The 20,518-nt window shown below is 35.7% G+C and overlaps 4 protein-coding genes across 4 annotated transcripts; 2 read left to right on the top strand and 2 right to left on the bottom strand.

The window, feature by feature from the left end:
* Positions 1–3,583: 3,583 nt before the first annotated feature.
* Positions 3,584–4,995, bottom strand: LOC130972912 (LOB domain-containing protein 41-like). Its single transcript, XM_057897253.1, has 2 exons — positions 4,640–4,995; positions 3,584–4,558 (listed from the first exon to the last, which is right to left on the bottom strand). The coding sequence occupies exons 1-2, from the start codon at positions 4,827–4,829 to the stop codon at positions 3,819–3,821; spliced, it is 930 nt and encodes a 309-aa protein (XP_057753236.1). The 5' UTR covers positions 4,830–4,995; the 3' UTR covers positions 3,584–3,818.
* A 5,023-nt stretch (positions 4,996–10,018) lies between these two features.
* On the top strand, positions 10,019–11,077 carry LOC130973103 (60S ribosomal protein L2, mitochondrial). Its single transcript, XM_057897514.1, has one exon. It carries the CDS (start codon positions 10,119–10,121, stop codon positions 10,752–10,754), a length of 636 nt encoding a protein of 211 aa, XP_057753497.1. The 5' UTR covers positions 10,019–10,118; the 3' UTR covers positions 10,755–11,077.
* A 1,770-nt stretch (positions 11,078–12,847) lies between these two features.
* LOC130973059 (ribulose bisphosphate carboxylase small subunit, chloroplastic 1) lies at positions 12,848–13,737 on the top strand. Its single transcript, XM_057897432.1, has one exon. The coding sequence runs from the start codon at positions 12,983–12,985 to the stop codon at positions 13,529–13,531; it is 549 nt and encodes a 182-aa protein (XP_057753415.1). The 5' UTR covers positions 12,848–12,982; the 3' UTR covers positions 13,532–13,737.
* A 1,091-nt stretch (positions 13,738–14,828) lies between these two features.
* LOC130976155 (uncharacterized) lies at positions 14,829–16,919 on the bottom strand. Its single transcript, XM_057900927.1, has 4 exons — positions 16,806–16,919; positions 16,055–16,245; positions 15,894–15,957; positions 14,829–15,558 (listed from the first exon to the last, which is right to left on the bottom strand). The coding sequence occupies exons 2-4, from the start codon at positions 16,210–16,212 to the stop codon at positions 15,262–15,264; spliced, it is 519 nt and encodes a 172-aa protein (XP_057756910.1). The 5' UTR covers positions 16,213–16,245; positions 16,806–16,919; the 3' UTR covers positions 14,829–15,261.
* Positions 16,920–20,518: the final 3,599 nt, after the last annotated feature.

The raw sequence follows: 20,518 nt of genomic DNA, 5'->3' as shown, positions 1-20,518 counted from the left end.
TTTGTTTGTAAGTTGTAAGTTGTAACACTGTCACATTATTATTATTATTGCGAATTGATCGTACTTGTCTGTGTACCAAATGGAACAAGAAACAAGTGTATGTGCCGTTATTCAAGTCACACCATGTATCTTCATCATGCTCCCTTATTCCTAGGGATAACAATCCCTTAGTCATTTCCCATTTTGCTTTTCTACCTTTTATTAGCTTTATTTTATGGATTGAGATTCAATAATACATATCCGGATAATTCAACCAAATTATCTACATCCCCATTAATTCATAGTTCTTCTAAGTCTAATTCTATTTTCTTTAAGTGAAAACTCAACGGTTGAACAGTATGAAAATAAATATTTCATTCTTTTTCTTTTTAAATTTTAACTAACAATTTAGTATTTTAAACATTTTTTAGATATTTTTTTGGTCATAACATGAACTTTCGAATATTATTTTAAGTTTATTCTTTTTCTTTTACCACGTTCTCTTATTTATCTTTCTCTCTTAGTGTAGATATTCTTCTCTTAGCATTTTTTAAAAATTAGTAGTGTTAGAAGGTTAGTACATCTTCTAATTTGTAGCCATCAATTAATTATTATTAGTATTTCTAAGAATATAAAATTATATCTAGGGTTATGATAGGTAACCAATAATTTTTTTGAACAACATAAACAACCACTAATTAAATCAAAATGCACTACACTTCTAAATTATCCACATAAATCTTAATATTAAAATAACCATCTGCATACTTAGTGAAATGAACATCCAATATATTCATTATTCACATTGTTTAATATTTTTATTGTCTACCTATAATTTTCTTTCTATCTAATAATATGTGATTACACATTTTTTCTACTAATTAACTACTAATTAAATTTTAATAAAAATACATCTAAAACTAAAATTGGTGTTATTCGTCAGCATGACAATGATTGTGTCTTGTGCGAAAAGGAGATTGAATCTATACACCGTTTGTGTCTGTTGTGTAACTTTACGTGACAGGTGTGATACGTTTGGTTGAGATATTTAAGTAAACCGTGGGTCGTTCCAGGAATCATGAGGGGCAGTTCGAGAGTTGGACTGGTTTTTACAAGAATAGAGAGGAACAGAAGATATTGCTGGTTGGGTTCTTTGTAGTGATCTGAAATATTTGGTTGGAACAGAATGCCAGAATTTTTAACAACAGAAAAATAAGTGTTGAGGACATTTAAGGAAGGACGTTTTTGAGTTTCAAAGAGTGGACATGAGTTAATTCTCTTGATTGTTGATGGTAATGTCAAAAATGATAGGAGTTGATCATTTTGTTTCTTTTTTTGCTATATATTGTTCCACTTAACTGTGTTGAGCTTTTTTTATTTTAAAAAAAAAAATACTGATTCCTTAGCTTTTCCTATAAAAATTGAGAGAAGATGCAGACAACGATAATAATGGCCGAAACAAGTGGTGGGTTATACGCTCAAAATTCAAAATGGAGCGTGCCAACCTAGCTATTAGCATATATATATATATATCTCAAGAAGCTAAGTGAATATAATTTTCCTAGTTGCCAAATTGATGAATAGACAACATCCACCAATTGGATCTACTTGGTTCTAGTTGGCCCAATGAACAACTCTAAAGAAAAAAGGAATGATGAAAGATTTTATACAAATTGAGCATTAATGCATTATCAATCATGGGACGAACAAATGTGCCTTCATTCATCATTACTATGAAATATGAATTGGTGTTCGTATATATAATAATGACAGACTAAATACTCTCAATTAAGTAAGTGATGGAAGTTTAAATTTTATTTTGTGCATACAATAATTTATTGGTTAATGACAAATTCTTAAAATTTAGATCCACGAAAAATTAATCTTTAACCTATCGTCTATCGAACTGAAAAATATCATAAAAAATAAAAAATAAAAAAAGACCATAATAGACATAGGCCAAATGCTACCCAACTAAACCCTAATTTTATGCATTATTAAATATATCTTTTAAAAATAAAAAAGAAAATCTATAGACATGTATGTGCACACCATTTAATATGACTGCAAACTTAAATATAAAAATAAAAATAGCTACTTACACGAACATAGTTAAAAGCTGCATTTTATATATGGGATGTCTGTACTTATTTAGTACAAAATATAAAATCAATCATAGTTGATTATTGATTAGGGTTTGTATGTAAATGTTGCATGGACGTGATTCAATCGACTAAATTGAGTCCGTGCACTCGCACACAATTTGATTGGATTTAGAGAAAAACTATGATTATATATAATTTAGATATGAAAAATAAACAAACAATCATACTATGAAAAATATATATATATATTAAAAAAATGACATATATATTTACACATAAATATATAGTGACTGATTTTTATTACATAGTATTTTTGTAAACAAATTGGCGACTACAAAAGTATATCTCACATCATCTTTGTGTATTAAAAGATTCATATTCAGTTGGTTTTATGAGATAATTTCTGATTTTTAGATGATTTGATATATTTAAGTAAAATATTATCTAACAGTTTTAAGTTTTAACATAAAGATGAATTTTCACATTTCTATTTTGTTTTTGGTATATATATGGACGTGTTTTTGGTCTATATTTTTGTCAACAATATGAAGGTTTTTGTTATGCATAATAGGTTCAATATTTTTTGTCGTTTGGGTCTTGGTCTATTGGGTATAAATTTAAATCGTGGATAGATTACTGGGCTAAACACTGTTTACTTCATAGTTTTTTATTTGTTTCTTCTTTTTAAAACAAGGAGAGTCTAATCCTTACAAAACAATATTCATAGCCTTATTTTTCTTGTGCTACTATTTATATTCTCAGTCCAAATATATTTGTGGACTGGGCCATCTCTTTTTTTTAACAGCCCCTCTCGTTTCAGACCGAAAAATAAATAAGAAAGGAAAATTCTCTCGTGTTGCAAAACTGAAAAGATATATTCCTAACCCCTTCCCCAAAAAAAAAAAAAAAATTTATAAATACATCACTTATTAATCCTTTTATTTGGCTAATCTCTTTTTCCAATTTGCAATTAGAATAAGTAGTTTGGAGTTCAGACTCGTATAACGTGGCGGCGATAAGTTCCTAATTGTATCATAATTCATGGTCCTTCAAATTATTAACATTGATAAGAAGAGACACAAGAAAATTTCAAAGCCTCCATGCAACAGCTTATACTTATTTATATGTACGAAACATACGAGGTTGAAGCCATATATATCTTGATGAGTCATCTTGGCCAATAATAAGCTTGTACTCCAATAGAAAAGTTTAGACATCTCACCTCATAAAAGTATATACTATATACAGTAATATGTCATCGTTATTATATGTTAACCAAATCTATCATTGAAGGACCTACGTATGGAAGAATCTTAAAAACAAGGAACAATAATTACATTAAAGGGAAGTAGTACATGGAACCCACTTGTTTCTACAAAAAATTCAATAGTCAAAATATCCCATTATTGAATATTGACCACGACGTGCTTCATTACGGTGGCTCTTGAGTCATTTTTAATTGGTATTATTATTATTATTATTTATCTGCCTGCCGAAACTAACATATATGGACAACTAAAGGTTGTCATTTTTGAAGATGTAAATTTTCCTCTACATACCATTAGCATCCATGTTTGTAGTTTGTACATCACTCACATTCACAAGAAGAAAGGGTTAACAATAACCCCTTAAAAACAAAAACTAATTAAAAAAAGGTTAAAGGAAAAAACTAAAACAAAACAAAAGCCGATTGACTGAGTCAAAACTGATTGAGCTGACCCGGACCATCACCACTCAAGCCGGGCATTCAAGCCCAAGCCCCATCTCACCCGACCCAACACCATAATCCTTCAAATCGAACCTCCTCTTCTTAACGGGAACCACGTGATCCGCACGCGCCGAAGAAGAAACCGGTTCGAACCCAAGCGTAAGGTCTAGACCAAGCCCGGTTCGGTCCTCATCGGTTCGCTCAACGGGCTTCCGGTTGGACTCCGGCTCGTCACGGAAAAGAACCGAAGCAGCCTCAGCGGTAGTCTCGACCGACACGATGCTCTCGCTCTCTCTCTCTTTGCTCTCTCCTCCTCCTTCCGCGGCGGTGGCCAACTCGGACTGGTGACTCAGCGACGACTCGTGATCCAGACTGGCGGAATGGTTGACGACCTCGTCAACGTTCAGCAACGCGGTGGTAGTTGTAGTGGCGGTGGTTGTTAATTTCTGAGCGTTGGGCTTGGGCTTGGGCTGGGAGTGTGATCGCTTGCGTGAGCGAGTCTTGAGTGGGTGGCTGGGGTTGTGAGTGGAGAGGGCGGAGTTAGAGTCGTCCTTGGTGACGTGGCGTATGTCGTATGCTTTAAGTGGTGGGCCCCGGCCGTTGGCGGCAGCTTCGGAGGTGATGGGAGTGATTGGCGCGCCTTTCAAGACGGCTTCAACAGCCGCCTGGCAGAGCTGCCAGCTACCCGACCACAATAGGCCCACGGAACCGTAGATTGGGTTGACTATCCTCCCGCATGCCTCGTACAGCAAGGACCGAAAAATGGCTGCATCAATTCATGATTGTTAAAATCTTGGAAGGTGATGATTAATTTAATTCCTTATGTAAAGAAAGGGAGGAAGGGTACCTGGACGAAGGTGTTCGGGGCCAGCGTTAACGAGGTTCATGAGGCCGGCGCGGCCGTAGAACTTGGCGAGGAAGACGGTGGCATTGGCTTGTGACTCTGGGCTCTTTATCCACTGAAGACATGGCCTTATGCTGCAATTCTCGCTACACCCTTTCCTCAGCACCCTGCATCCATTACAGCTCATCCGCATTTTCACCTGATCGATTTTCTCTTCTTCTTGTCTTTCTGTGAGGTAATATAAGTGAAGAAGCTTTAGAGAAAAAGTTTATTATATATGCGTGTGTGGTGTGAGGTTGGAAGAGATAGAGTCCCTAGATTTTTGAGGCAGCTGTTTCTTATCATTTCTAATTCTTATTTACCACCTTATTATATTCATATTATTATATACTTAATCAATAAACAACACACTTAAACCATGGTTTGCATAATCCACATTCACCTCACTCTTCCACAAGCGCGTGCATCTCAGTTTCCAATTACACCGATACTTATCCCACTGCAAACTTTCACCGTGCATAAGCGTACAATCCTTACATTACCACCCCGTACATCGTACTTAACATAAATAGCAAATTATTCACTTCACTTTTTTAAATTTTCAACATATTCATTTTTAACTGTCCATATTTTATAATAGATAAAAATTCAGGTGAAATCGATTTAATATATGAGAATTATTAAATAAAAATTTAGTCAAATCAGTTAAATTATTTAATGGCTCTCATATATCAACTTCACGTAAAGTCAAGTGCACCTAAATTTTTACCTTCAAAATATCCTTTACATTTTATTTTATTTTCCTTTTTGGAATGTACCGAGGCAAATAGTTAAAAAATGGGAGGGTAAAATGGTAAGAGAAAATATATGCATGCAGAAGGGTACGAGAATTGAGAAGAGGAGAAAGGGGCGCGTGGCGGGCACGATAAGGTGACAGAGTGCGGTCGAATCGCCACATATTGAGGACTGAGGGTCCACTGTGTCTCTACGCATAGCGGTTTTTTAAATCATGATAACTTTGATTTCTCCATAATATTTTAAGGGGAAAAGCTCCTGGTTTTCGGGAATTAAATGGGAAGTGGTTTTTGCTACTTAAAAAACAGGACACTGGTTTCTGGTTTTGCTCTTTGGGACTGTGGGCGCGCTGAGCAAGTGTTGAAGCCAATGGCTTTTGCCGAATGTGATCACAAATCAATTGCCAAGTGTGTCTTGTGTTGTGCGTTACATTTTGGTTAATCAAATGCATATCCTACGTGACAAATCAATATACCTAACTTGCTCAAATTTAATCAAGTGCTTAATATACTAATAATTAACTACTAAGCTTGCTTACGTACTTATTCATTCAACTAGCTAGCACCTATATATGTCACCATAAACGTGTATGTTCCCAATCTGTTGGTTTTTTGGTCTAGTCAAATCCTAATTGGGGGTTGCTATATCATCAACGTTCATAAAATATTCTCAAATACAAATATTAAATTAAATAGACAAATTAATTTTTAAAAAAATAAAATGCAGCAAACATTGAGTAGTATAAGATGTGTAAAATATAATAACTTTTACTATTATACTACGTATAAATTTATTAATTTTTTGGATAAACTAATTTATTCGGTCTAATTTTAATAAAAATAACACAATTTAATTGATTATATGTATTAAATTTTAATTTTTAAAAAATATCTTAAAAAAATATTTTTGATATCTTTATCTAAGTAACTTCCATAAAAAATAATTGATCTTGCAAAATTTTTGATAAGTTCATGGGTATATCGGTAACATTATTCACCGCTACTAGGATTCAAATCCAAATCAATTTAAATTAAACTGTTGATTTAATCCAATCCAAATCAAAAACCGGTTAAAATCGCACTAATTTGAATTTGATTAGATTTTATTTTTTCAAACCGTTGGATCGGATCGAATTTTAGATCTATTTTTCATAACCGATCCAATCCAATTCAAACCGCATAATATGTTATAATATTATTATTTTATTATTATATTTACAATTATACTTATAACATGTTCAAATTTTTATACATTTTTATATTATTCATGTATTATTATTTAATAAATATTTTATGTTCAAAATATTATTTATTTATTTATTTTAACTAACCTATAATTTTATTTCTATTGTTATGTTATTGTTGCCTTTTTAAGATGTTGAGACTTGTTATATGTATTTAATTATTTTAATTTATAAAATTGCAAATCCAATCCAATCCAAACCCCTTGAAATTGGATTGGATTTTTTTTTAAAAAACATCAAATATAAAGCGCATCACAAATAAAATTAGTATTCGAATCAAATGAGTTTTTAACTCAAAACCGATATAAACCGAACCGCAAACACTCCTAACGCTACGGTAGGTTGGGTTGCGGAAGAACAAGAACGTGACATATAATAATATTTGGTTAAAATATTTAGGAATAGTTGCACATGATATAATAACAAGGAATTAAGGTTAAATTAAATGCAGGCGTAATGAAAATAATGCAAACTGAATGGTCGGCTGCTAATAGTTTGGACTTTTGAGGAAAGAAAAGTGACTTTGTTTAGAAGACAAGATGCGCTGTTGCCATGTTGACATTATTGGGATGGAATACGAATTCCCCATATTTCAATTTATTGTTTATGTAATGTTTGATTGATAGTTACTTCTTAGAAAAGGCAGGCATTCACATTTTTCAAATGGGATATTATGCCACATTTGACTTGTATAGTGTAGTAGTCTATATGCTTAATTATACATTTCATGATGATTGATGAACAATACGAGCATTTTATATCTATATCAACATCTCGTCACTGCTCTAGCAAATTAATCTAAAAAACACAAGTAAATTAAAATAATTTGTGCACTACATTTTGAAGGGTGCATGGAGCATGCAATGCAAAAGCACAATTTGGATACGGCGCTACTGAGTGGTGACACAGTTATGTTATGCGGCAGTGATTGAGTTGAACATGTAGTGTCACAGCACATACTCTTATCTGTCTATCTTCTATCATAGCTTCGTTCATATATTGATCCTTCAGCCGCCACGTCTCCCCTACACGACATTTATGCATGCATGCATGCATGCATGAATGAATGATTACCTCTTTCTCATTTGTTTATTTTTATTCCTTCTTTTTTTTTCTTGTCAATGTTATTAAACGGCATATTCTTGGGTTGTACATCAAGTTGCATTTACATTTGCAGTGTAACACGAGTCAAACGAGTCAAATAAGAAGTATATGAAGTTAATAGAATATTGTATAATATGTATAATAGGAGTATAAAAATATTTAATTTAGTAAAATATTAGATATTTATTATTTTTAGTATTTTAATGATTATTTTAAATAGAATAAATGTATTGTGTTTAAAAAATTAATAGTATTTTATTCTAAAAATACTGCTAGGGAGTTAATAAAACTTTTGACCTTTTAGATTTAAAATTTTAATATTATATCATAATATCATTCATTCTAAAAATTTTAGTTAATAAAAAAAAATATTAATTATTATATCTCTAATACTTTTTAAATCTCAATTATATATATTATATAAATATTTTTTTAATTTTCTATATTTTTTTTATTTTAAATATTTATTTTTTAATTTATATTAAATTAAATAAATAATTTATTATACATATTATACAAATATTTTATTAATTTTTTTAGCGAAATTTGTCAAATAAAGAGGTGAACGAAGATAAGGATGAGGAGAAAATTGGGTAAAGCTAAGATAATCAGAATTTTAGTTCTGGAAAGTGGGGACAGCTGCTAGCTAGCCTGCTATGGCTTCCATACATTTCGAGAAAATAAATTAAAGTATTTTAATAATTAAAAATATTATTTATATATTAAAATTAATTATTAAAATTTATTATTAATATATTTATATATAATTAATAAATATATATAATTTAATTTATTTTTAATTTATATTTATATTTTAATATATATTTTATATTAATGACTGATTTTGATGTCTATATGATAATACATATACAGGCATACAGCAATATGAAGAAGAGAAGACGGCGCGTGGCATGAGTAATGTGCACTTAGCAGTTAGGTTAGGATGTGAAAATTGCGGCATTAAAATAATCTCAAATCTGTTTGCCAATTTAGTTGGACCTTTCCTTCCACCTTAGCTTAGCTCCCGGTTTTTGGGAACCATCTTTCCATTAATTAATTAATTACCGTCCTCATTAGTATTAGTATTATATTGCTAATCCTAATCATGGTTTTGTTTAAAACCAATCACTGGTTTCTGGTTTATATTCACTCCTATGGGCGACGACTCTGCCTCAAACTAGGTTCCTCTGCCTGTGGATCCCACCACCACCCAATTCTACTTTTAGGTTCATTGAATCCAATGCTTAATTAATGGGAAAAGAAAAACTTTGTTAGTCATCATTACTCATTACTTAACTGAAATTGTTTTTATTTGGATTATTACTCCATAGTGGAATGGACCAGTTGCTTGCTTATAGTACTATATTAAGCAAATACCAACCATATTCGGCTCCTAATTAAGTTCTTAATCTCGACTTTATCGATAAGGTTAAAGACTTGTATCCTTAAGAAAAATCATAAAATAGTTGCATTATTCATACAAGGTCAACTCTGTGTGTGTTTTTGTTTTTTTTTTTGTTTTTGGGTTGGCTAGGTCAACTGTGTACATGAATGGGTTGATGAGTGGACTAACATGAATGAGGCCCTACTGTTCTCTCATAAATTTTATTTTTGGATCAGTTATAAATCCATTACTTTTGATAAACTGTTTTTGGTCTTGTTGGGCCTTCTTTGGAGGGGACCATGTTTTTGCCTCGTACATACGGTTGAAGTGTTCCACCACCAGACCAAAAAGAAAATAGAACTTACGTCCTGACGTCCACGCTCCAAAAATAGACGTGTATAGAGAAAGTCAGGACCAATACTTTTATTAAAATTTAGTAAATATTTAATTAATAAAAAAAATCTAAAAATAGATATATATAAAAAAATTTAATCATTAATATTTTTATTAAAATTTAGTTAATAAATAAAAAATAAAATAATTTTACATAATTAAATATAATTTTATATTATTAAAATATTATTAATAATTAATTAATGACTATAAATCATAAAATTTGATGCTCCTATCATTTTTTGTATGCATATTCTCAAGTTCTCATTGCTTAGTTGAAAACATTAACAAACGAATTGACAAAACATTTTTCTTAAAAAAAAAAACCTATCATTAACTTCGTTAGTCTATCTACATTTCTAAAATAATAATTGATTAACATTCACTGAAAAATATTGATAAATAATTGATAAGAGAAAATTGTGTGTATATATATATTAAAAAGTTACTTGTTTATTATTTAATAAAAAAAAGGAAAAAAGGCACGTGTGGATTAGGAAGAGTAGCAATAGGGTTTAACGCTCGAAGCTCGCATTCAGCTCACCTTCTTTGGCCTACAAACAATGTCGTCGGTGAAGAGAGCGCTTCGTCAGTTCACCTTCGGAACCGGCAAGACCGCCGGCCGCAACTCCTCCGGTCGCATAACCTCCTTCCACCGCGGTGGCGGCGCCAAGCGCCTCCAGCGAATCATTGATCTCAAGCGCAACGCCGCACCTTCCTCTGGGGGCGTTGTTGAGCGGATCGAGTACGATCCCAATCGCTCCTCCAGCATCGCCCTCGTCCGATGGACCGAAGGAGTCCGCCGCCGTGCCATGCCGGAGAAAGCCCTTGCTCAGCCGTCGCGCAAATCGCTCCAGATCGATAACTCCATCGAAGGCAACAACAACATCCGTGGTGTGCTCGCGTTCAATCTGATGCTGCCTCCGCAGCACGCTGGTTCAGCATCGAGGAACGCGTTCTTGTCGGCGTTCTCGCCAAAGGGAAAAGCAGCTTCTGCTTCTGCTTCTGCATCTGGATCCGAATCGCTTCCCCTCGGGTTGCCGAGGATTGCGGTGGTTGCGTCGAGAGCATCGTTCTTCGCGCCGCGAGCGAGAGGGGAGGAGAAGCTGCAGGTTCGAAACTGGAAGAAGAACAACGACGTGTGGACGCATAGGAACAAGCGCAAAGCTGCAATTTCTTGGCACGGCATCGCGCGATAGGGTTCAGAGCGCAAAAGAATTAGGGTTCGTGCTAGAAATTGGCCCTTTCACGCTCTTGTAAACCTAAATTTGTCACTTAATTTCAAAATCATAGTCTTCTATTTTTCTTTCATCTGAAAATTTTAGTTGAGATTTCGTTTGTGTTAATTTCTGAGGCATAAGGAGACGACAATTTGGTTTTGCAAAGTGAAATATATATGAATTGCTTCTAGCTACATCATCTAACATGTTGTTGTTGTTAGATTCTGTGTATGAAGCTTTTTGAAATGTGTCAAATTTGAGGTTCCTACTTTGAACTTTGAACCAGAGTTATATTTTCTGTTCATGTGTTTTTTTTTTTTTGTGTATTAAAATTGTTAGATGATTACATAGTGTATTACCTGGAAAGAGAATTTTGTTACATTAAGCAGGAGCTAGATGCTGAATCCCAGTAGTTGTTATCATTGCAACACTTTCTAGCTCAATGTTTTGAGTTTACTAGCAAAGATATAATTGACTTTGGTCCACTCATGTTAGTTTTCAAAGATCTCAGTTCAGCATGCAAGTTAGATAAGATGGTATTAATGAATTCTTGAAATAAAGAACTCTCTTTGATAGAAATCTGCATTGCTGGGTCTAAAGTGTAAACAAGGAAGCACAGTACTATGCATTCATCTTTGAAAACCCTGTTCAGTGAAAGTCAGCATGTTCAAAAGAATGTATGAGTCTTGTAGTTCAGGTGATGAGATTGAAAGTATTTTATAAGAGGTTCTAAAGAAGGGAGAGTGGATGTATGGTTATATTAATTTGTTAGAAAGATTGGAAAGATGATGGTGTATAAGTGTATTTGATGGTGTATCTTATGAAGCCCACTAGTTCCTCGTTATATGTTGCTTTCTTCATGCTTTTATGTTAGGAAATGTAACCATCTTGCTGAGTTGGATACAAATTAGAATAATTGATGCCCAACTCAAACTTCTCTATCGATTATGAGGAACATTCGTACTAGCAGACACCATTACATACCTCAGCTGATAGGGTTATAAGAATTTGAGAATTCAATTACTGTTTTAAGAGTCGCAAGAGCAACTCACACCTATAGTAAACAGCTTATAGTGCCTTAGTGGCTAAATTTCACTCCGAATTTTTCCCTTATTATCTCTTCTCTTGGTTGTAGTCTTCTAATACATTAAATAGTCAGGTTCACCTTATCAAGCTTGAAAAGAACATAATTATGGTTATTATTATTATTATTATTATTAAATGTCAACATTATTATTATACATGCAGTGTGCTTTAAAGATAAGGCAATAGGGGTGTTTTATGGCTTGCATTTTGGTCATGATTGTATGGTTTGTATGAATGGTATAGTAAAATGTGGGTCTTGATGTTTTAAAAAATAAAAATACATGTCCATTAACCAATCATGCATGATAAGGTATAATAAGGAAATGCATCATCGGTTGATTCTCCCTTTCACCCAGCTCACAATTTCACATGTTCACATCTAACTATGTTGCTTCTGTGTGGTGGTAAAACGAATCCAATAAAAACCATACAAAATTAAAAACATTGAGAAGTGCAGAAACGTTTCTCTGAAATTTGGAATGAAGATATGATCACATTCTCAACAAACCAACAAAACGGAAACGTTTCATCCCATTGTTTTTTTCCCCATTCCGAAATTTTCTAACGTTTATATTTACATCAAATCAAGGAAAGGGTTAAACAAGTCCATACCATGCATGATAGGTATTTACAAAATTGCATGAGGCCAAGTCAATATACAAGACTCTAAGATTTAAAGTTAGAAAAAACAGAGCAAACATCTATATGGATGTTTTTGTATTTATCTTATTTTCCAAGTAAACATGTTTCCACTTTTTGCCACTATTACAATTGACAAAGCCATCTAAGGGTTACAATCCAACTAAAAAAGGGTGAATGAATTATGAATCAACTTATAACCACCATCACACATTTATGTTCTTCCCATGAAAGAGATAAGATTGTGGACCTTGGTCCACGTGGCAATGCCACATTGGTTCCCAACGATATGGCTAGCATTGAAGAAAAAAAACTTGCAATGTTATGTGGTGATTATGAGTGTGATGGCATAGCACTGTCCAACAATTAGAAATATCCAAATTCAACCATCACATATAGCAAGGCTTTAGTGGAAGACTTGCATAGTAGTAAGTAACTTATAGAGTTAAGAGAGTGCAAGCTAAGAAGGAAGAAAGGAACGAATGGCAACCTCCATGATTTCCTCCACCGCCGTGACCACCGTTAGCCGTGCCTCTCCGGCACAGGCTAACATGGTGGCTCCATTCACCGGCCTCAAGTCCCTTGCTGGCTTCCCAGTTACCAGGAAGGCCAACAATGACATCACCTCCGTCGCCAACAACGGTGGAAGAGTGCAATGCATGCAGGTGTGGCCACCAGTTGGCAAGAAGAAGTTCGAGACTCTCTCATACCTGCCAGATCTCACAGACGAACAATTGAGAAAGGAAGTAGATTACCTTCTCAGGAAGGGATGGGTTCCCTGCTTGGAATTCGAATTGGAGCATGGCTTTGTCTACCGTGAGAATCACAGATCACCCGGATACTATGACGGACGCTACTGGACCATGTGGAAGCTGCCTATGTTCGGCTGCACCGACTCCGGTCAGGTCATCAAGGAGCTTCAGGAGGCCAAGGCAGCCTACCCATCTGCCTTCATCCGTATCATCGGATTCGACAACGTTCGCCAAGTGCAGTGCATCAGTTTCATTGCCTACAAGCCCCCGGGCTATTAAATTTGATATTTACAACTTAAATTTGGGATCTGGGTTTGTTTCAATTTTACTTAGAACATTATAAGAACCTATATATTTCCCACTTAGTGTCCTGCATTTTCTCTTTGAGAAATGTCATGCTGTGTTTTTAATCTGTGTTCTTGGATCTTCAAATGATGGTGAATGGATATGATATGAGAACTAATAATGAATAAGTGCTTACTTTATGAATGTATATGCTATAAGTTAAATTCAGTTTGACAACAAACTAAAAGTAGATTTGTCCTCCAGCAAAATGCATCAAGAGAAGAACATAAATTGGCATAATTCAGAAGTCAACCTTGGCAAAATGAAATAACTTCAAGCCATAAAGCTGCTAAAGGTTCAAAATGAAATAGACATTGTTGTATTTTTCTTTCTAGAAGTAATCAAATTATGTTAAGAAGATATACATTATAACCAATCTCTTGTGCTGCCAAAATACTAAAAGTTTATGCTGAAGCAACGAAAATTCCAACAAATGGCTGATATAATCAATCTCAAAGTCCATTCTCTATTTGTCTTGTTATGGAACTTTTTCTTGGTGGTAGTCATGGCTTACCAACTGGTTAATCATGTAGCGGCTGTTAGTTGTGAAGTGTGAAGTGTGAATAGTGATAGATAATAACTCATTTTGGTGCCCTTTCTGGTTTTCATTCAATGCTGGACCCTTCTGATGATAGCTACATTTGTGGAAAAGACTCTAATAAGGTACAGCAAAGGATAAGAAGTTTCATCTTCTGTACTGCCAATAGTCCCACATATTTTCGCATTTTGCATTGTATATTTGTGTATAAAGACGCATTTTTTTCACCTTTAGTTTATATTTTGTATTCTAATATATATTTTATATGGATGACTGATTTATCTTTTGTATATATTTAATACAGTTGATAAATATATTCATTGTTTAGTAATTTGTGTGTATTACCATAATATTATTGAATGAAAATGGCAAGCTAATCAACCAAAAACAAGAAAAGAAAAAGAACAAAATGATTTATTAATGAAAAGCTAAAAATGTGTCATTTTGTGTAACTTTTTTATGACAAAAGACTAATTTCTTTAGTTTGTTTTCTTTCTGGTCTCTGAATATATCAGCATATTTTGTTTTTGGTTTTCCAAAACTTTTGTGGAGAAGGAAATCTTGAAATTTTTTATTGAGAGGATATAATTGACAGGAACATTTGCATCATGTTAGCCAAATCATAGGAAGAGGGTCCTTATCAGTTATCATCACCATACCTGAAGAAATTGACCAAAAGCATGAATAGTGATAACCATAAACTTCATAACTTAAATGTTGCATATAAGACAGAAAATACTAGTTCATAAATAAACTTACTTCTAAAAAGTTGCCTAAAACTAATATTACAGGAAGATGGCCATTATCACCAATTCTATACAGGACACTCTTGTGGTGATCACTAGAAAAAATAAAACAAAATAAAATTAGGAGAAGCTTAGATACAACTGCCTTATATTACACAAAAAAGTGCTCTTTACATAGCAAATTAAACCTTCTCAAGAACACAAGGTTAGCATTTTTTTTTCTTTTTTGCAGTTACTCACAAAGATAGTCAAGATGATATAACCACCGCATCCAAAAAACATGTTATATACATGGCTAACCGAATTTCTTATTCCTTCCAAAACACTCAAAATTCTCTCTGGTTAAGTAGTGGTCCTTCTATGTACAGTTCAACAAATGTTTAGGCGACAGCTGGGATGCTGGAATTCTGGCGATCCCTGCCGAGGCAATTGAATCCTTCTACCCTCACTGCGGCCGGTTTGAGTCCAAACTTCATCCTAACACACCCTCCTTTGTGAGAAGCTGAAGATGGAGACGCTAAACCTAATGGTGACAAAATTGTAGATATAGGAGCCTGCTTTTCATCTCCAAATTGAGCATCTTGGATCAAGGGATTCGCAGCCCGAACTGGTGGGGAGCCACAAAAATATGGAGGAGATGAGGCCACCTGGTTTGCAAATTCTTCCCCATTACCCTCCTATTGAAACATACAACAAAATAGAAAGAGAAAAGAGTTAGTCAAGATAAGACCGAATATGGCAAAAACCGAAATGACATCACAATCACTACAAATTTTCTGAAATGCTACGTCTCTTTGAGCTTAAAATAGTTCGAATTCAGAAGAAGCTACTTGGCACACCAAAGAAAGAGGGAAAAAGAAGTGCAATCCAAATTAACAACATAAAAAATGCACAAACCATAATGGTATCAACATGTTCAATGATAGATAAACTCTACCCCTATCATAATTCTTTATCCTCCTACGTCAAAAAAGAGACATGATAACAAATTTGCAACAGAGCAATCATTTACCTGCTTGAGAATAATGTCAAGTAGATCTGCCCCAGCCTTTGAATCAGAAATCTCAGCTTGTTGACTGAAACAAAACCATAACACAACAGATCATCAGACCATCACTGGGAACCAAAACACAATAATGCCAAGAAAAGGCGAACCGTTGGCACTTGAGTTACCTTGAATGCCATCTAAAGGGCCTTAGCGGCATGTTCAACACCGCAACTCTGCGTGGCTTAGGGCAAAAAACCGGGCTATTCTGGTCGGTAATGGGGAGAGAACCTCTCAACTCTTCACCGGCTGCGAAGGCGTTCTGCTGAAGATTATAACAATTCATCTTCAAAACCGGCTAAATTCCACAGTAGAACGCCTGAACAAGACAAAATAAAATGCTTCAAGAAATGTTTGTGCAGGGTGTAACAAAAATTGCAACATGCCCTTACTCACAGATATCTCAATTAATTTACAAATGGGACAAGAGCATATAGATAACATTATCACCAGCAATGTGATAATAGATCTATCTACCCTGATCTATACAATGCATCACATTTTGTGTTGAACCTAATTACCATTTTCCCAATATTGAACAAATGGGTACAATAATTTGCTCAAATCAACAGCAGATCTATGTTCATGAAATGAAAAACCTGTAACCTTTATGAGGATAACACACACAAAAAAAAAAGTTTTCTTTACCAGCTAAAATCAATGCATCACAGCTAACCATCACAGAATTTTATTTAATTATTTATTTTAACAATTAGATCTCTAGATTCCAGAAATGATAATAATAAAAACACAACAAACACACAACACAATACATAATCTCAAACAAAATTGAGTCAAATAAAGAACATAGTAGCAAAAGTACAAGTAACATGCAAGTAGATCAATGGTAGAAAACATGTTCAAAGAAGAGAGAGAGACCTTTGCTTTGAGGGGGTGTCCTCCAAACCAAGAAATCAACCAACAGAAGCTGAGAGTGAGAGGAACCATTCACACATGGCTGGATCCTATTTATATCACACACAATTAATGTTAGGGTCATAGGGAAAATGTTTTATACGATGTCGTTTTTGTCAATAAATAAAAAATTAGTTTATATTTCCTTTTAACTATAAATGCTTACCCTAGCTTTGTGCTAAATTTATATAAAAAACTTTTCATTTTTTAAAAGGAAAGAAAGAAAAAGAAAAAGAAAAAGAAAAAGAAGAAGCAAACAACACATTGGAAAACATAGTGATCAACTAATCATATTTTGCTTCCCAATAAAAATATAAAAGAAATTCAAGTAATCATGTCAAAGTTGAATATGGCAACAAAAGTGGAGTATAAAGAAGGTGGCATATTAGTCTTTCACTCTTTTGAGATACACAAAAATAATATGTAAAATAATAAATACACAAAAATTACAAATACTAATGTTACGATGGGTAACCGGAGATTAATGAGATGGATGGCTTTGGTTGGCCCAATCGTCCGCGTATGGTGGCCTCCGTGCTGGTTTGCACGTTGGAGCCTCCTTCCTGCTTGTGCTCGTGAGTGAATGGGGGGTGGTACCTGCAAAGACACTCCGATACCTAAGTTAGCAAGGGTGTGAGCAGGTCTAGAGAGTATTGGGCTTAGAGATACCTGAGGGGTGTCAGTGTATTTGTAGTGGTGAGCCAATAACCACCGTTGGAGTAGTGCCACATTTTTAGGGTGTTAACCGTCCCATTATCTTAGGGAGGTTAAGATATGGCTTGATTAACGTAGTTAGAGAGATTTTAGGGGCAGTTACTCATTTGAATGAGTGCTTATCTACCAGCTATTCTCCGTCCCGACTTCTTGTGAGTAAGTCGGGTTTGACACCGACTTCTAAGTGTGAAGGTTGGTGTTTTAGTAAGGCTCGATCCTCTGGACTAGGCCTCTTATTTGGACCTGGGCCTTTATTATTGGGCCAGGGTAGGAACAGTGCCCCTACTTGAGCCCAAGATCTTCATAGGACTTGGGTTCAAGTATTTTACTCGGGATCGTAGTCGACTTGTTGGAGGACCGACGTGATTTTCTGAAACCGACGTGACTTTCCGTGTCTCTTCGGTTCTGACGGTTACGTCTAATCAAGCGTCGTGTCCGTTAGGGATGTGCGTAGGCTTTGGTAACGGTGCATTCTCATTAATGACTGCGCCGCTTTTACCATTATGCCCCTTAGTATGTTTATAAATACTTTCCCTCTCTTTCATTTTTTCGTTTCTGCAATTTTTCAAATTTCTTCTTGCTTTGTTCGTGCTTCATTCTTGCATTCGGAGACCTCTGCTTCTTTCAACCTTCGGTTTCGGATAAAGGTTAGCGTTTTACTTTTATGACATGCTTTGTGATTACATGCTTTTATTTTCTTTGGAGAGGGAAAAGTGACGTTGTAGGCTTTCGTACCCCCTTAGGGTCTCTCGTTTTTTATTCTTTTTCCTTTTTCCTTTGTAGGTTTTCGTCGTGTTTTTAGAAAATGTCTTCTGTAGAGGCTCTTTCTCAATGGGTTGATGTCACAGTCCTAGGAGAGGAACCTTTGGTTGATGCGGAGTTTATTACTCATCTTCGTACTCACCACAGGATTTGTGTTTCTGAGGATGACGAGCCGAAGTATGAGTTGGTAGTCCCGGGTCCTGAAGACCGGGTTTGCTTTGGGAGGGCCAATGAGGCGTCTTCTCATTTCTTCTTTATGTATGAGTGTATGATCACCCGTCTGGGTGTCTTCCTTCCTTTTTCGGATTTTGAAATGTCTTTTTGCACCACTGTCGAGTTGCCCCTACCCTACTTCACCCCAACTCTTGGGGTTTTCTGAAAATTTATCAATTTATTAGTCAAGCTTTGGACTTCCCGACTTCTTTGAGGATTTTCTTTTTTCTTTTCCACATGACTAAGCCCTTTAGTGGGCTAAACAACAAACAGCAATGGGTGTCCTTCCGAGCCATACAAGGTCGGAGGATTTTCACCCTTTTTGACGAATCCTTCCATGACTTCAAAAATTATTTTTTCAAAGTGCAAGCTGTAGAGGGTCACCACCCCTTTTTCCTGGATGATAACTCTTCTCCTCGCTTTCCCTTATATTGGCTGGAAGCCTCCCCTTGTGAGAAATATGGTCTGGACGACCTGGATGAAGTAGAGGCTGCCATTGTGGGATTCCTCTGAGAAGTGTGGGGGAGGGTCCCATATTTGGATACTAAGAAGTTTCTCCAAGGGTCTCCGACCTTTGTCCAGGCGCAGCTAGGTAGCTTTTTCTTGTTTTTAAATTTCCGACTTATCAACTGATCATTCCGACTTGTTTGATTCTTTAGCTATTGTTTTTCTTTTTCAGAAATGGCTAAGACAAATGCTCAAGAATCTTTTCAAAGAGTCCAGGAGGCCAAGGCCAAGTCTCGCGCTCGGGCCGGCGGTGCCAGGGTTATCTCTCCTCCTCCTCCTCCTCGGAATGTTGGGACTCTTTCCAAGCCTATCGTAATTTTTTCTTCAGCTCCCCCTCAGTCGCTCCCCGTTGTCCGACCCTCTCCTGATCCGAAGAAGCGCAAGACTTTGGAGTCTGGTGCTTCCGGTGAGGTTAAGGCGGATGCTATTGAATTTGTCCGAAAGAATATCTATCCCCATGTTCGTATAGGCATGGATGATATGTCTGTTCGGGGCCACCTTACCACGATGGTCGAGGAGAGTCTCAAGGTGGCGGGGTTTGTGGCAAGCTCTTGGATATCTTTGAGAAGGCTCCCCTCAGCTCTTTAGGGACGACCTCAAAGGTCGAGGAGCTAGAGGGAAGGCTTCGCTCATATCAGGAGCATGAGGGAGAGTTGAAGAAGGAGATTGCCAAGCTGAGGGAGGAGAGAGATACCTTCCGGGAGAAGGAAAAGGCTTCTTTGTTACATGCTAAATGTTTTATATATGCAATCATATTTTTCAGGATGTCGGATAAAGGCAAAGCCATAGCCACTGCCTCTAAGAAGAGAAAACACTCTACCCCCTCCATTCCTTCCATCTACAAACATTATGCCAAGAATCCATTGAATGATGAGGAAAAAAGAAATCAGCAGTTGCCTTCTACCAATCCAGACAAATTCCCCAACCTCTACTGTGAGCTTCGGTTTTCTAAATATCGGACAATTAAGCTGAATACTGAGAAGAAGTTGTCCCTACCTAATGATGTGAGACGGTCCATTACCGGTCGGATCCTTGACTTAGGTATTGACTTTGTTGACCGAGAGTTGGGTGATATCAATATATCGTGGGTGAAGGAATTCTACTGCAACTTCTTCCGTCCGACATTGGATTCGGTTCAGGTGCGGGGTAGGGAGATCATGATCACTGAAACCGCCATTGGGGAGGCATTACAGTGTCGACATATTCCGGATGACATGTGTGCCCATCAGCAGGCTGAGATTGCCATCCATACCATGACTTTTGATTATGAGGCGCTTCGGCGCGTGATTGGGATACCGGATGCTTCATGGGTTATGGATGCGGGCAACACCAAGCCTAAGGGGATGTTGTTTACTCATTTGACTAGGGAGGCTAGGACTTGGCAGATGATCTTCGCCCACTACGTCCTGCCTACCACCCACTTTTCTGAGATCCCCATGGAGATGCTCCTACTGATTGGTTGCGTTATGGAGGGGAAGGAT

The sequence above is a fragment of the Arachis stenosperma genome, chromosome 4 (assembly GCF_014773155.1).
Source record: "Arachis stenosperma cultivar V10309 chromosome 4, arast.V10309.gnm1.PFL2, whole genome shotgun sequence".
In the NCBI taxonomy this organism is placed as follows: domain Eukaryota; kingdom Viridiplantae; phylum Streptophyta; class Magnoliopsida; order Fabales; family Fabaceae; genus Arachis; species Arachis stenosperma.
Note: the sequence above shows the minus strand (reverse complement) of the source record. Positions and strands in the feature narration are given on the sequence as shown.